The sequence below is a fragment of the Neofelis nebulosa genome, chromosome 4 (assembly GCF_028018385.1).
Source record: "Neofelis nebulosa isolate mNeoNeb1 chromosome 4, mNeoNeb1.pri, whole genome shotgun sequence".
NCBI lineage: Eukaryota > Metazoa > Chordata > Mammalia > Carnivora > Felidae > Neofelis > Neofelis nebulosa.
Window position 1 is genome coordinate 110,602,940 of NC_080785.1, and position 16,757 is coordinate 110,619,696.

General features: G+C 51.1%; 1 protein-coding gene across 1 annotated transcript in view; it reads right to left on the reverse strand.

Moving 5' to 3' along the window:
• Positions 1 to 16,757, reverse strand: part of UROC1 (urocanate hydratase 1) — a 40,992-nt gene that overhangs the window by 23,052 nt on the left and 1,183 nt on the right. The window contains exons 2-8 of the mRNA XM_058725757.1: positions 7,846 to 7,976; positions 6,671 to 6,764; positions 5,623 to 5,682; positions 5,171 to 5,299; positions 4,958 to 5,019; positions 1,093 to 1,159; positions 862 to 1,005 (exon numbers count right to left, since the gene is read on the reverse strand). Coding sequence (XP_058581740.1) covers positions 862 to 1,005; positions 1,093 to 1,159; positions 4,958 to 5,019; positions 5,171 to 5,299; positions 5,623 to 5,682; positions 6,671 to 6,764; positions 7,846 to 7,976 — 687 coding nt within the window. The remainder of the gene's footprint in view (positions 1 to 861; positions 1,006 to 1,092; positions 1,160 to 4,957; positions 5,020 to 5,170; positions 5,300 to 5,622; positions 5,683 to 6,670; positions 6,765 to 7,845; positions 7,977 to 16,757) is intronic.

Sequence of the window (16,757 nt, forward strand, 5' to 3'; positions counted from 1 at the left end):
CAAGCAGGCTCCCTGTGGTCAGCACAGAACCCGATGTGGGGCTCAAACTCATGAAGTGTGAGATCATGACCTGAGCCGAAACCAAGGGTCAGATGGTTAACCGACTGAGCCACCCAGGCGCCCCTGTGACAAACATGTTTTGAAGATACAGGGGGAAGTAGGTGAGGATGAGGGTTGAGGATGAGACGAGGGGAAGTCAAAGCTTTTTAAAAACATAGGCTATTTTTCTGCAGATTCCAGGGGATGAGCTAACGTTAGTTGCTGTAACTTATTTTCTACATAGGGGCCAAGGGCACCCCCCCCCCCGGAAATGTGCCACCTTGGCATATTGATTATTTTAAATAAAAGTTGCTTAAGGGACCCCGTGTACAAGGACACTCAGGCCCTCCTCTGTCCCCTTGGAAGCAGGAAATATATCTCCCATGAGAAAGGTACCCCCGACCAACCAAGGTTTGTCTTAAAGCCCCTTGCCTCCTCTCCCTGGCTCCCTTCCTCTCCTTGGCTCTACCGAAGAAAGTTGTAAGAACCACTGGCCAAAGGCTGTGTGCACACACCTCTACTGATGTCTGTCGCCCTCACCTGACTGTGACCTGTCAGAGCTGGGGGAGGCTATGTTCATCTCCAGGGATAAGGGGAGCGGTGCCCACAGAAGGTCAGTTTCCTGGGGCGGGCGGGATCAGCAGGCATTGACCATGGGGGAAGATGGGCACTTTGAAGGCAGGAGGCATAGGCTGCCATGGGAACCCACCCTGGGAGGCTTGGAGGGCTGGTGGGGGGGGTGCAGGAGAAGAGAGGGCTGTGAGTGGGGGCGGCTCTAGACTGAGGGAGGACACAGGTGGGCAGAGTGCCTGCTGGGCTCACCTCTGCTATCACGCCGATGCACCCCACGATGACCGCAGCTTTGGCCTGAGCGCCACTCATTCCGCCCAGCCCAGAGGTGACAAAGACCTTCCCAGCCAGGTCCTTGACCCCCAGGTACCGTCGCCCGGCATTCAACACGGTGAGCTGCAGGGAGAAGAGGAGGAGTTCACTCTCCACTCCGGCACGTCCGCCTCCCACCCCCGGCAGCCAGGCGTGGCCCCTGTTTCTCACCACTGTGCCATGGACGATGCCTTGGGGACCGATGTAGCAATAGCTGCCTGCTGTCATCTGGCCGTACCTGACCACAGAGAAGGCAAGCTCAGGGCTGAGCTCGGTGCTAGGCACAGCTTTAAAAGGCACATGCTTTAAAATTCATTTTCGAGGGGCGCCTGGGTGGCTCAGTCGGTTAAGCGGCCGACTTCGGCTCAGGTCATGATCTCACGGTCCGTGAGTTCAAGCCCCGCGTCGGGCTCTGTGCTGACAGCTCAGAGCCTGGAGCCTGTTTCGGATTCTGTGTCTCCCTCTCTCTGACCCTCCCCCGTTCATGCTCTGTCTCTCTCTGTCTCAAAAAATAAATAAAAACGTTAAAAAAAAATTTTTTTTTAATATAAAAAATAAAAAAAATAAATAAAATTCATTTTCGATTACCCCAAAATGCATTCCTACATTTTCCTTTTAAAAAAAAGAAACCATTATAGAGAAAGCTGCAGTCCCCCAATTCTGGTCCCCTCTGGCCTCCGGGACCTTTTATACACAGATTTTGATCTGTTAAACACTGTAATATAAGTGGCAAAATCACTGTGGGGGCCATTTGGCCGTAACGACGGAGGCGGAAGGTGATCGGGCACCTTCACTTTCTGCGCTCACGCCCATGTGAAGACAGGCCCGCCACTGTTCGCGGCAACTTTGTTTGCGGCGGCCAAGCCCTGGAAGAGCTGGAGCTCCCAGCACGGAAGAGAGAGAAACAAACGGCTGCGTAAGAACACAGCAGAACGCTTCACAGCAAAGAAACAGACCAAAGTCTTCCTGTGCCACGTGGCTCAGTGAAGAAGCCAGATGTGAAAGAACCCGTTCTGTGGGATTCTGTTGGTATGACATTCAATGACCTCCAATGGGGGGGGGTCTACCTGCTGGAAGGAGGGCACGGAGCTGCGGGAGGCAGGGGTGACGCCTTCAGAAAAGGGCGCTCACAGAGCGGCACGCTTCATTCAGGTTTGTGGGCTATGCCATCACCGAATGGCATCGGGGTCACTGTTTGCAGGTGGGGTTATTGTCGTCATTAGTATTCGTATTATTTACATCAACAGCCTCATCTTGTAGGTATTGGTATTGCTTGTGCAGCTGGGCCCCTCACCTGCGGGGGCCTTTCCGCATCAGCACACACGGGTCCTGCTGATGGCTACTCATGGTTCCACACTGTGTGTATCAGAAACCACAGAATGTTCCCCTGCCCCCTCTGATCTCGTTACGCAAACCACACTGCAGTGAGTGACCTCCTGTCTGCCTCACTGGCCCGGGGAAGAAACCAGGAAGGGGTAGGGCTCAGTCATCAGGTGCAAGTATGTAAAATATTACTAGACATTGTCAAATTCCAAAGTGACTGTCACCAGCAATGCATAAGGGTGCCTGTGTCTATCCCTTGATAATTATCAAACACTTGAATATTTTTGGCAGTGCATTTTTCTGTTTTTTTTTTTTTTCTGTTGCCTTAATTTTACTCTTCCCTGGAGACCCCTGAGGTAAGAGATGCTCCAAGGTTTACTGCCGCTTGCTTTTGTCCTTGGTCCATTTCAACTCCCTGTCTCTTTTCTATTGGGTTCCTGTCACCCAGCAACTCTCCCCAGCCCCCTTCTCTTCTAGATCCTATTCTTGCAGGTGTGAGTCTGAATGCCAAGTCTATCCTATAATTTAGATAAGGTACTGGACCACGTGGAACCTCTTCATCTTCTTCCAAAAAAGGGGGAGGCATTATCCTTACCGTGGAAGGTTGTATGACTATTATACAATATAAAAAATGGTTCTAATATAATAGCCATCCAGCCAGGGAGATGAGTGAAACCATCAGAACCCCCCACAAGGCTGCATGGACCCCCTAATCTCTGCCTTGGGGACCCATATCCACTCAAGCAGAGGGCCCACGTCTCCCTTTGTACCACATACTAAGGGTGACCTCTTGATTTTTTCGTGAATTCTCACGGAACTCTTTGAGGCAGGAGCTATGAACAGACAGGACCCAAGTTCCGAGGTTATACAGGGATACACTGCAGAGCTGCGAGCTGACTTCAAATCCTTCTAATTCAGTCCTTTGTGCTCAAGTTACCCACTACATGCTGCTCCCAAAATAACTCTAGGAGGTAAAATTGTGGGATCAAGTTTCCTGCACTTGGAACTTTGACCCCAGTCACTAGGTATAGTCCTCCCGGCCACCCCCAGCCTTGCTAGACCCGCCCACAACCTGCGACCACCTGTTTTCCCACATCTACCCTGGTGCTGACTGTTATCTGTAACTTCATTGTGTCAGCCTGACAGCTTGGCTAAGTTAAAGGTTTAAACCCTTCCCGCCTGTGTGGGTGATTTGCAGCCATTTTAGTCAATTGCCCACAGCACCCGGGTCAATCCTCAGGTGCAGCAGACCAGGTCTGACTCTGCAGTTCTACTCTCTTTAAACCTCCACCCTGAATCTATAAAACAGAAGCATGCCACCTTGTCCAATGTCACACTTAGGAGGCAGCAGGTCCAGGATGCAGACCCTGTCCCTCTGCTTCCACTGGTGAAGAAGAGGCCATCAGGCCTCGCAGTAAATAGTAGTAACAGTAGCTACTTAGGACCAACCAAAAAAGTAATCGGGTTTCTGAACCTCGGTTTCTTCCTCCACAAATTGGGCCAATAAGGGCGCCTAGGTCAGAGGCTTGTACAGAGAGCCAAACACCATGGTATCTATAAAGCTCACCAGGACACCTGACACCTGGTAGTGACGATTATGATGATAACATTGTAAAATCTTAGCCTGAGGCTTAATTGGCTCCCAACACTACAGACCTGATCACCCTTTGTCCCTGGCAAGAGTCCTTGACCCCTTGAACTCAGGACTCACTCCTGAACTCAGGAAATGCCTAGACACTCCTGCCTGTCAATTTCTTTTAGAAACTAACTAAGAAAAGGCTGAAACAGGAAAAGGAACATTTGAGAACAATATAAGCCCTGCCACAGATGAATCAGAAAGTGCCTGACAGTTACCTCAGCTTCATTATAATATTAAAACCACCTTCTGAATATTCATCCTGAGCCCTCATAAAAGAAGCCTGCTTAGCTGTTGAGAGAGTGGCTTTGGACACGATTCCCCATGACCTCCTTATTCTGATGATTAAAGTGACCTTGTGAGGCACCTCCACCTGGTGTGGTCTTTGTGGATAGCTCCTGGGTAGAGCAGACCCACTTTGGGCCAGGTAGCAAAGAGCAACACACCCAGAGATCCGTAAAAATGTACAGATCAGGACATTCACTGTAGCGTTCTTTATAAGCCCAAAGAACCTGAAACAACCCAAATCAGGTGGCAGGGGCGTTAAATAAATCATGGTACAATTGAACACTGCAGGTAAAACAAGAGTGCATTAGACCCACGCTTCCCGAAATGGAACAGTCTCCAGCTATACTGTCCAGGGTGGAAAGGCTGGTGCAGATGGCATCCATAATGGTCTACCTGACTCTGTATGTGCATGAGAAATGTTTGGAAAGACACAATGTGAAATGGGGAGTCTAGGGTGGGAGAGGGGTTTCCTTTTCGCCATACCTCTTTGTAAAATAACGTTCCGGGGGTGGGGGGAATGTTTGCAATTCAGAGCACTCATTGCATTAATTTTATGACAGATGAAACGGTTGTGCTCTGCATTTTGGGGTTTGGGTTGCACAGGTGCACACATTTGTTACACTCATCAAATGGTGCACTGGGATATGCGCCTTTCATGTAAATTTCACTTCCGAAGAAAAAAGCCCTGTAAACAAATGCTGAATTCCTGGCGGTTGTATCTGCTGCTTACTTTGAGGCTGTCAAAAACCAAGTTGGACAGATGGATGCATGGAGAGAAACAAGACTTACATAGTAACTCCCATAGCAAAGAGCTTCTCATACTCTGTCCGGGAGGAGTAGTTGGGAATGACCTGGAAAAGAGGAATGGGAGCCAAAGGCTGGGGACTGGGTGGGGGGGAGGGGGACAGAGCCCTCTGAAACAATGGGGAGGCAGGTGTTGGGGGCACCTGGCTCTCCTGCTGCCCCCAGGCAGGCACTGTGCCCGGCTGCCCCAGGACCCACCATCCCGTTGGTGATGACCAGCCTGGGGGCCCCGGGGCTGCTTGGGAAGAGGCCCAGAGGGTGTCCGCTATACATGACCAGGGTCTGCTCCTCTGTCATCTGTGACAGGTAGGACATCGTCAGCCAGAACTGCAGGGGAGAGCAAAGCACGGAAGGCTCTGTAAGTGGAGGGCCAACACTGAGTCCCAAGTCACCACCCAGGCCCAGAGAGCTCCCACAGCCCCAGCAGTCCTGCCAGTGCCCTGTCCCTTCAGGCCCTCATTACTCTCCAGTGGCTCCTGGTGCCTCGAATAATGCCACACATGCCCTGAGGGCCTTTAGTACCCCCAGAATGCCCAGTGTCAGCATCTCAGGCATCAGGGAGGCAGAGACCTGAGTCCTGAGCCTTAGATTGTTAGATCCTACCAGGCCAGAAGATGTGGGGAGGGGAAAGGCCATACAGTCCAGCGTACCTGAGCCCAGTTGCTGAACACCTGCCCATTTCCTCCATAGGTCACGAGCTCCTGGGGAAACTGGAGAAGACATGGTGTCATCTGAGATGGGGGTCTGGGAAGGGAGGGCCCCCACCTCTGTGCTGTGCCCAATGGCTGATGGCCCTTGAAGAAGGAGTGTTAAGGGCAGGGGGAGAAGGCAGAAAGGGCGAGGCCCAGACACAGTGACCTCTGCAAGAACACTGGCCCCCCCATGACCTTGTAAGAGCTCAGCGTGAGGTGAGAGTCAGAGCTGGATCTGGGATCGCTTTGGGAAGTTAGCCCAGGGTCAATGTCAGGGGTCTGTCTGTGACCAGGTTCTGGGGTCAAGGCCAGGGCTGAGGAAGCTCTCACCTCTGGGTAGAATATTCAAATTCTAGGATCATATTGCCCTCAAGTATAATACTCAGAGACTCACCCCCGCAAAGGTTATCCTTTATCAGATATGGGTATCTGATGTACAGACTGGCTCTCAAGGACCCCCATGACAGATGCATGTGCCCAGACTTGCATCATCCACACAACAGTGTGGGTATTGAGCACTGGAACCATGGCTCATTTGACATGCCCTAAGTGTAAAATTCACCCCCAATTTCAAAGACTTAGTAGGGAAAAAGGTTGTAAAATGTCTCAGTGATTTTTATGTTCCATGTTAAAATGATAACATTTCTGATACATTGGGATGGACAAAATACAGGAGTATATCTGTTCGTTATTATTTGTTTGCTTTTTCATGTGGCTTTTAGAAAGTTTTTTTTTTTTTTTTTTTTAAGAAAGTTTAAAATGCCATGTGTGTCCATCATACCAACGTTGATATCTGGAGGTTCATGCTGTACTCTAGTCACAGACGATGTAGCCACCGGGGGGAGCCGGGAGAAGGGTCTATGGTCCCCCTCTGCACTATCTTTACAACTTCCTACAAATCGATCGTTGTTTCTAAATAAAAAGCTTAAAAGCATTACATGTATGTCTTGAGTTACATTTCTATTGGGCAGTGCTGGCCCCTGCCTCAGTTTCCCCCGGCTGTTACCTGGGCTACGGCAGGGTCCAGGTTGTTCATGATCATGTGCATGATGGCTGCAGCGGCCCTCGTCCGGCAGGGGTACTGCTCGATTGGGTAGGCCCTGCAAGGGGAGTCCAGCCACCAGGTGTGACGAGGGGAGGGCACCAGGCTTCCGGCCTGCTGAAGCCTAGGCCCTCCCTGGCCATAGCACAGCATCCGGCCACAGAGGTGTGCACAGCAAGACCTGGTATCCTGCAGAAGCCGCCTGGAAGAAGGCGGTTCCAGACCACCTAAGCCGGCCCACTCTGGTGCTCACATTGTGTTTAACACCCCTGCCCTTCCAAGGATGGCAAGTTAGGCCCCTACCACCCTCGGGCCACCCCTCCCACCCCTCCCTCCCCCTTGGCGGGCTCCAACTGGGAGAAGATGGACTTCAAAATAAAGCTGAAGTCTGCTTTCCAGAAGCATCTCCTCCGGGTGGAGTTTATTATCCATCCCTTCTTTCCTTCATGTCACCAGTGCTCCTGGCATCAATTCTAGAGCAGATGCCAGGCCAACAGGCCCCAACAGGAATGAAGGGACGTGGTGCCTACTTGATGGGGAGAATGACATCCCCTGGGGGTGGTTCCAGACAGGTCTGGACCTCTGGCACATTCAAGAACAAAGGTGCTTGGAGTGTGAGTCCTGGGCGGGGGCAGCAGCATCTGGGAACTGTGAGAAGGGCAGATCCTTCTGGCCCCCCTGCTCCCAAACTGCTGAATCCACAGTGTGGGGGGAGGCCCAGCCATCTACATTTTCACAAGGCCTCCAGTGCCATGCACAGTTCAGCCTGAACCTAAGCTATCTCCTTACTTCCTGGCAGGACAAGACATGAAGTTTAGAAAGGGATTTTGTACACAATTTGGCTCCAGAATTGCACAGGATTGACTAGCCAGGATGGTAGGCCAAAGAGACCTCTCTGGAAAGGATTCCCTTATCGTCTGGCCAGGCTGGGGGGCCTGCAGCCAGCTCCAGGCTACAGACCCCCACAGGTGACAACACAGCCATCATGCCCTCTCCGTGTGAGGGGCATTGACTCAGCACGCCACAACTCAGCACACCTCCTGGTGTGGACAGCCTGCACTTTCCCCTGCTGACCCCTGAATCGGCCCCTCCCTGGGAGCTTCTGGGCCCCCTTTGGAGCTGCACCTACCAGCGCTCACCTCATTTTAATGTCGGGGCAGAACCGGTACATGTAGATATGCCCGTACAGTCGCAGCTCCTGGGCAAACTCAGGGGCCAGCAGCTCCTGGACGTCCGGGGGGAAGTAGCGCAGGGCATTCCTCAGTGCGAGCTGCGGAGTGGGGGGAAGAGGGGTGAGGGGCAGCAGGGGGGGCAGAGGATCTCCAGGCCAAGGATCACGAGGCTTCCATGATGGGCCATCCTCCTTCCCTACTCAGAAATCCATGGCCCCATCCAGAGACCACCTAGTTCTCACTCCAGGCCCATCTACAAGGTCACCTTTTGCAAGAAGCCTTCCCAGATTGCTCTCCCCCTTCACATAGGCAGACGTCTAGGCCCTCCCTCGTCTTGCTCACTGGAAACCAGACTGCTTGATCCCAGTCAAGGACCAGAGGGTGGCCTGCCCTGAGGCTTGCAGCTACACTGGGAGATGCAGACTCAAGGGCAGGAAAGAGATGTCCCAGGAGCTCACAGGCACCTTGTGCAAATGCAGAGAAGCAACCCTCCACCAGCGCCCACCTTGGCAAGCTGCATTCGCCCACCTTGGCAAGCCGCATTAGACAGCGCACCCTGCACATTTTCCCCCAAATTCAGGCAGGCCTGGGGCAGGCCAGGAGAAAGAAGAAACCTTCATAGGGCTTCTCAGGCAGCCCAACTCCCAAGCCCCCCAACACTCCTCCACACATCCCTGATGTTCCTGGTCCTGCCGCAGGGCCTTGACACTTACCTCTCTGCCACCCTGCCTTCTCTTGGAGGGTCTCTCTCTATACTCAGGCCTCGATCCAGGTGCCCCCCTCCACAGAGGCCTGCCTTGACCTCCCCCTCTTGACTCCTAGCCTCTCTCCCCACCTCCGTTTCCTTCCCAAGCTTTTCACTGCTGGGTGTTCTACTGGTTGTTTGTTTCACTGCTCACAATCTATCTTACTAAGCACAAGGAGGGCCAGAGTTCTAGCAGACCCCTTCATAGCTCCCTTCCTTCCAACACCCGGACTAGAGCCCGGAGGCAGCAAAGCTAGGGAGGCGACCAAGGGTATCTGGGTGGAGGTTGAGGCCATTTATGCAACCAGCTGACCCTGGGGAGCAAACTGTTTTGGGGGTGGGGAGCTGAGGAGCTGAGAGTGGTGAATTTATTCCCTCATTCATTCAGTGCATGCCTACTGAGGGGGAGAGGTGGTCTGATAACCTGAAGACAGGTGGGCTTTGGACACGGGGAGGCAGGAGGTGATGGGAGAAGGCCAAGGCCCAGGACTGGGGACACCAGCTTTGGGCAGGGGCAGAAGTGCCCCCAGGGAGATGGTGCTGGAAGTCCAGCCAGGAGCACGGATTCCTGCCGGCCAAGGGCAGAGGGCTAGGAGGAGGGCGGCTTGTCTGAGGCACCCAGCGGTCCAACACTGTGTGGGCTAAGACACATCCCAGGACTGAGTGACAAGGATGTCACTGGGACCTCAGCAGCAGGGCAGGGTGGGAGGAGAGAAAGGAGAGGGGTAATCCGGGAAGGAGCAGATAGCAAGAGAGGCGATGAAGAAAACCCCAGCTCAGGGTGTTACAGAAACTTGGGAAGGTCTGCAGACCCACTCCCTCATTTAATTTTCATGTGGAACTTTTGTTCCCGTCATCCCTTCTCCCTTAGAAAAAAAGCTGATGAGAAATATGAGTTTCTCCCTCAAGAACAGTGGCCAGGAATACCCTGCAGCAGGAGGGTGTCGAAGTCCAGCTGACGCGGGGGTTGCCCACAGGGTCTGGTGTGGCCTCTGCTCTGCGTTCCTCACCAGTTCCCAGGTGCCGCGCTGCTGGCCCGGGGACCCCACTTTGGGAGCCGCTACAGGACAGCCAGGAGGATAAATGATCCACAGCAACCTGCAGCAGCCGGGTTGGCTCTCCTGACCCGCTGTTGAGTGAAAGAAGCCCACACCTAAGGGACATACTGCCAGCTCTGTTGAGAGGCTGTTCAGGGGCAGGTGTGGCCGTGCCACGTGTTAGAGGTCAGGCCAGCAGTTCTCCTTCAAGGCTGGGGTCTGTTCCCCGCTCCCCGCACCTGTGACAGACACATCTGTGCACGCGTGGTTTCCGTGGCTTTCTGTGCATGTTGTACCTCAACACAAAGACTGTTGTTGTTTTCTAGCTGGTGTATAGCTTCTAACAAGAGCTTGCAAGTGAAACTGAACATTTAAAGAAAAGTTTTGAAAGCAATATATCACACACACACAATCTACACAATATATATTACACGCATACACACACAATCTACACAAGACTTGACCTTACTACCCAACTCCTACTATATTCTATCCTGTTCTAGCCTGTTTTATTTTGCTTTCTGATGAATGCTACTTGCAACCCCCTAACCAGATTTCACAACCCGCTAAGAGGTGGCAAGCAGTGGTCGGAAAAAAACTGTCTTCACTGTTTCCCCTGGCTTCACTACTGGGCCTAAACCTGGTGTTCTTACTAAGGACCTGGATTCGACCTTGTCAAATGCTTTTGCAACCTTGTTCAGCTAATCACATAACTCAAAAAATACAACAGAGGTTCCTGTCAAAATCAATGGTTCTTAAATTGTGTCAGTTGATAGAAATGACTAGGCCATTTTGCTTGCTTTTTTTGCTTTCCTTCCTTCCTTCCTTCCTTCCTTCCTTCCTTCCTTCCTTCCTTCCTTCCTTTTTCTTTTTTCCTTTCTCTCTTTTTTTTGAAGTTTTTATTTACTTAAGTAATCTCTCTACCCAACATGGGGCTCCAACTCACCACCTGGAGATCAAGAGTCACACACTCCTCTGACTGAGCCAGCCAGGTGCCCTTTGGCCATTTTTCAAAATGTCTTTAAAGGCCGTAAGAAATTCAGTCTGTTCTGAAGGAAGAATGCATGTGTGCCATAAACGTAACGGGGATTCTGGCAAGGTCCATAGCCTAAATGCAGCACAGAAGCTCTGTGTGCTGTATTTCCCCTTGTATAAGATTTCCATTTTGTGACCATTGAATTTTTCTTTATCCCTGAAATTCACTAATTTAGTCTAGACCTGTCTTTTTTTTCTTTATTATTTTTTTTATTTTTTAATTTTTTTAATTTTATTTTTTAATTTTTATTTACTCTATCCCAGAGTGCAAGTGGGAGACAGGGGCAGAGGGGGGAAAGGGAGGGAATCTTTTTTTTTGAATGATTATTTATTTTGAGAAAGAGTACATGTGCATGAGAGCAGGAGAGGAGCAGAGGGGGCGGAGAGAGAGAATCTCAAGCAGGCTCCATGCTGTCAGCACAGAGCCCCACACAGGGCTTGATCCCATGAGCCCTGAGATCATAACCTGAGCTAAAATCAAGAGTTAGACACTTAACCAACTGAGCCACCCAGGCACCCCAGTCTAGACATGTCTTAATGTCAACTATTCTATATCAAGTTCTCATTTTTTTTCTGGGATAAACGATATCCTTTTATCTACAATTTCATGTTTTTACTTAGTTCAGGAACATTGTCTTCTATTATATTTTTGCTCAATAACTTTATCCCCTGTGTCTAGAGTTACCTAACAGTCAGGCAGTAAATCCTTCTTCAGTGAAAAAATCTACAAAGTAGCAGCTCTGTTTGCTGACCTGGGTCACTCTTCTGAGTCTCTGGTTGGGAGTTCTCACAAACTTCATGTTTGCCCAAGGTCCGCCAGAGGTCTGAGGCAGGCCTATGGGGGGCCCGGGGGCCCCCACAGAACCTCGGAACCTCAGCAAAGGAGGCTCAGTGAGGAAAGGGTGGGTGCAGTGACGAGGTTGGGAGCCCCCATGATAAGCATGGGGACAGCAGCCAGAGTTGAGTCTACCCTTGGCCCTCCCTCCCACTACCCATGTGAACTTGGGCCGGTCACCCCTGCCTCAGTTTCCTCATCTCTTGGCATGGCCTACTCAGCTGGGTAGTTGGAAGGATTTGATGAGCAAATGTACATTGTGTAGCATACAGTACCTCTACTCACCCACTCTTTTGAAGATCCCTAAACCAGAACCTAAGGAGTATTTCTTGCTTCCTCCCCTGCCCTGGCTTTGTAGCTTCCTTGTTTGCAGGGCTTGAGTTTATTGTAAGATGCCACAGCACCCACAGGGAGCACAAGTAGGCACCCTACTTGGCAACTCACACCCTGGGTGGTCAGCTGGCATGCTAATCACAGGATGCTCCCACAAACACTTCACCTCTGCATATCTCAATCTACACCAGAGGGTCTGCTATTCCATATCTCAATCTACACCAGAGGGACTGCTATGCAGCATATAGAATGTCAGACATGGATTTTCACTGGTCAAATTATGGCCCATTAATCATATAATGTATGTTCCAAGTGAGCTCTTATTGGTGAAATCAGATGTATTCAAGACACATAAATTGGAGAGAATATTCCAGACCACCCCCATTGCCTTAATAGGCCTAAAAATCTAACAAGCTCAGTTAGGGCCAAAGGATTGATTCATAAGATGTTCCAGGGTCAGTCAGCAGGTTGGAGAAGTCTGGGTGCTTGACAGTGTGGTGGGCAGAATAACGACCCCCAAACACATCTGCATCCTATTCCCCAGAACCTGTGAATTTGTTTAATGACAAGGCAAGAGAGACTGCAGATGTGATTAAGGTAAGGGTCTGGTGTGGAAGATTATCCTGCATCATCCAGGTCAGCCCTATGTATCCGCCAGAGTCCTGGTAAGAGGGAGGCAGGAGGGTCTGAGTCAGAGAGAGAGAGAGACCTGAATTTGCTATGCATCTGGCTTTGAAGACGGAGGACGAGGCCACAAACCAAAAACTGCAGGCAGCCTCTAGAAGCTAGAAAAGGCAAGGAAAGAGATCCACACCTCCTCAACCCCCAGAGCCTCCAGAGGGAATGCAGCCTCACTGCATATATTTTTTAACTTGACCCTTGTACAATGCATTTATTGCTGCTGAAAATATATTACACGTACGCATAAACTAGGCTGATCTGATATGTAATATTTGCGTCCAAAGAAATGAGAATCACGAGACTCAGTAAGACAGCAACTGAGCAAGCATGATTTCCATATTCTTGCATTTGCGCTAATGTTTCTTGCTCGTTGCCCAAGGAAACCATTTCAGCTTTCTGACACCCACCATTGTAAGACAATAAATATGTGCTATTTTAAAGCCACTCCGTGTGTGGAGATTTATTACAGCAGCCCTGGAGAAATAATGGACAGGGACAGGATCCTGTCTTGGGGACAGTGTTACTACTGCCCTGAGCAAACCTTTTCCACTGATCAGCTAAAAGGATGCCAGCCTGTGACTTTGTTTATAGCTCACGGAATGTGTGTGTGTGTGTGTGTGTGTGTGAGAGAGAGAGAGAGAAAGAGAGAGAGAGAGAGAGTTTGGCTCAGGCCTTACTTCCATTCTAACCTGGCAGTGTGCTGGTGGGGCAAAACCCACCTACCTGAAAGTCATTGGCTGTCACTACGTCTACCAAAAATGATGGCCATGACTGATTTGGTGCAGCCTTGTTTGAATCACCCCTGTCCTTGCACTCACTCTTGCTCAGTCTTCATTAGGTCTGCTCTGGCCTGACCTGGAGCCAACCAGACCAACTAGGAGGGTCCAAACTGAGGCTCAGACTCTTCCTAGCTGGGGATGGGGTGGCCTCTGCATAGGCTGCTGCTACGGTGACCCAGCTCTTCCTACCTCAGTCTACACCAGAAGGTTGGCTACATCACACGTGCACGCTTCACCTCTCTGACCTTCGGTCTCTTCTTCTGTAAAAAGAGCACACTGATAGCACAGGGCTGTCTTGGGGACTCACTGAATCAACACGCTCGGCACAAGGTCTGGCACACAGAGGTGCCATGTGAGTGACAACTGTCAAAACAATCATGTCCCACACTCATGGCCCTCCATGCTGCCAGCTCTTTCTTCTACTTGGGTCTCTGCCCACCCTGCCCTTCTAGATAATCTGTCGAAAGCTTTTATACTCTCTTTATAACTATATATATGTATATATAGTTAATGAGCAGGTTTATGCTCCTACTCAGACACCCTCAGGGTCTCCCCATGACTCAATCAATAAAGTCAACACTGTTTTTGGCTTTCAGGGTCCTCTATAACTTGGCTGGGCCTGACTCTCCAAGCTCCACAGCCAGCTCGAGCCTACACAGGGCCTCCTCCACCCCTGGTATACTTTGGCCAGGCCCATCTCTGCATTGTCACTCACTGCCTCCCCTTGTCTACAAATGGCCTTCCTTCTTGGACTGAGTCCAAGAACCTTGCCTATGTTGCCAAGACTGCCTCCTCCAAGAAGCCCTCCTAGGTTTCTCCTGCCTACTGAACTCTTGTGGGATTTGGTGGGGGCGCTTAACAACATATCAGTTCATTCAGCAACCCAGTACCGGTGTCACTGAAGATCCAGAAATGAACCCCACAGAGCCCCACTCTTAAGGAGTTCAAGATAGTGTGTTATTAGTGATGGGGACACAGACACACTGGGGTGGTCTCCAGGTCTGGTATCTGATGTCCGGAACAGTCCTTGTGGGTGGGGCAGGGTTTGGGGAACAGGTCACTGAGAGTAATTGCGTCAGGGGGTAGCTGAAGACATTTTGGGTACAGCAACCGCTCCTGTTAGATGATGGAAATTCCTGCACTGTAGAAGTCGTCTTGTGTTTGTGCTGAAAACGCATTGCCTAAAATGTGACAGCCAGACTGCCTATGTTTAAACAGAGAAATCTACTGAAAGAAGAGCGGAGAGTGAAGCACACCAAATAATGGAATACTATCCACCAGTTAAAAGGACGGGTAACTCTAAACTCACCGGTAATGAATGTCCAAAAAAACTGATGTGTATAGATTGCAGCCACTTACATGCTTAAGAAGGACACACACGCATATCGTATGTACATAAAACACATGTGGAAGGATATGCAAAAAAAAAAAAAAATGGCCGGGGCGCCTGGGTGGCTCAGTTGTTTAAGTGTCCGACTTCGACTCAGGTCATGATCTTACCCTTCGTGAGTTCGAGCCCTGCGTCAGGCTCTGTGCTGACAGCTCGGAGCCCAGAGCCTGCTTCGGATTCTGTGTCTCTCTCTCTCTCTCTCTCTCTCTCTCTCTGCCCCTCCCCCACTCATGCTCTGTCTCTCAAAAATAAACATAATTTTTGTCAATGGCCTATCAGGAGAAGTAGGGAACTTACACTTTTATAAGACTTGAGTTCCTCATCTTATACAATTACCTGGAAGGTTTATGTCAAACATCAAAGAGACACATTTAAATTTAAACAAAAAGAATAGAAAGCAAGCTGAAGGAAAAGCAGAAAGCGAGCTGCTGGCGGATTTGGAGGTTGCTGGGTTCGGACTGCCTGGGAGAAATCGCTTGTGTTTCTCCTCTGAGGCGAGTGTTCGCACACAGGACGCTTCTGTGACTTGTTTGGGGGGTCCCCCTCCCCCGACCAATTCTCCACACCAGCTGGGTGGCCCAAGCGTCATTCTGTTCTGACATCATCTGCCTGAGTCAGCTGAGACCCCGAAGCTTAAGGGCTGAGTCCCACAAGACTGCCCCTCCCACCTCAAATGCCATCACACACCCCCAGGCTTTCACCTGTACTGGGGACCAACCCGCTAAGTACCGGGGTTCCCACCACTTCCCTCCTTGGGTTCAGTAATTTGCTGAGCAGCTCACAGAACTCAGAGAAACGTGTCTACTGGTTTATTATACAATAAAGCATATGATCAAGGGTCCGGATGAACAACCAGATGAAGGTACACAAGGCAAGATGTGGGGTGGGCCCAGCACCTCAATGTGTCCTGCAACCCAGCTCTCGGAACCCTGCAGTTATGGGATTTTTATAGAGGTTTCAGCACATAAGCATGATGGATGATTAACTCAATTTCCAGCCGTTCTCTCCTATCTAGGGAATGGGGGGGGGGGGGGGAGGGGGGGGGGAGGGGCGAAAGTTCCAAGCTTCTTATCTTGGAACAGTCTTTCTGGTGACCAGCCCCTATCTAGAGTGGCTTCCTTAGAACAAAAGAATTTCCCTATCACCCAGGAAATTCCAAGGAATTTAAGAGCTCTTTGTCAGGAGCTGGGGTCGAAGGAAGGGAGGGTCAGGGCAGAGGTCAACATCCGTCCTTCTTACTATCTCACCAACCTAAGGCTGGCTGACCCTGGCACCCTGAGGGAAGATGTAGCGGCTTTCAACAGCCCCAACTCCCGGACCTGCAAGCAAACTGCGACCTACACAGGGCAAGGCTGAGGTGGCCCAGCTCCTCAGCTCCCGAGTGCCCCCCTCCCAGCACAGGACACCATCACGCAGCCATAAAGGTGTCACCTGAGATGGGCAGGTGACAGGGCCCTCCATGCCCTCACGGTCAAAGATTGAGCCCTTGGCGCCCAACAGGGAGGTGACCCAGGGGGAGGAAGCTTGAATGACTATTTTGACGTAGTTAAGCTGGGCCAGATAAGCACCATGGAAGAGGAGGCGGAGCCAGGCCCCCAGGGCCCAGGCCCCCCACTGCCCCTGCACCGGAGCTGTCCAGTCCCACCCCAACGCCCCCCAGCGCCCTCCAGCGGCCTGGCCCCACACTTCCCCTGTGCCTGCACTGTCCAGTGGTGCCCCAGCTCCGCCCAGCGCCCCCCAGGGCCCCCCTCGCAACACCCCTTACCCCCAGCACCCTTCCCCCACCCTTCTCCTGCCCTAGCTCTGCCGGGTCCGCCCCAGCATCCCCCAGCGCCCCATCCGCGCTTTGTGAGCTGCCTCCGCAGAAAGTTTAGGGGGCAGCCACTGAAGGGCGGCAGTCTTCACTTAGGGTGGGGTCGTGTGATTCCTTTTTTAATGTTGGTGCCTATTTGTATTTTTTTACTTTCCCCTGCACTGTTCCTGAATTTCTCAAGTAATTCTGAGTAAAGAAAAAGGAGGATACTTTATATCATTGTGCCACCTT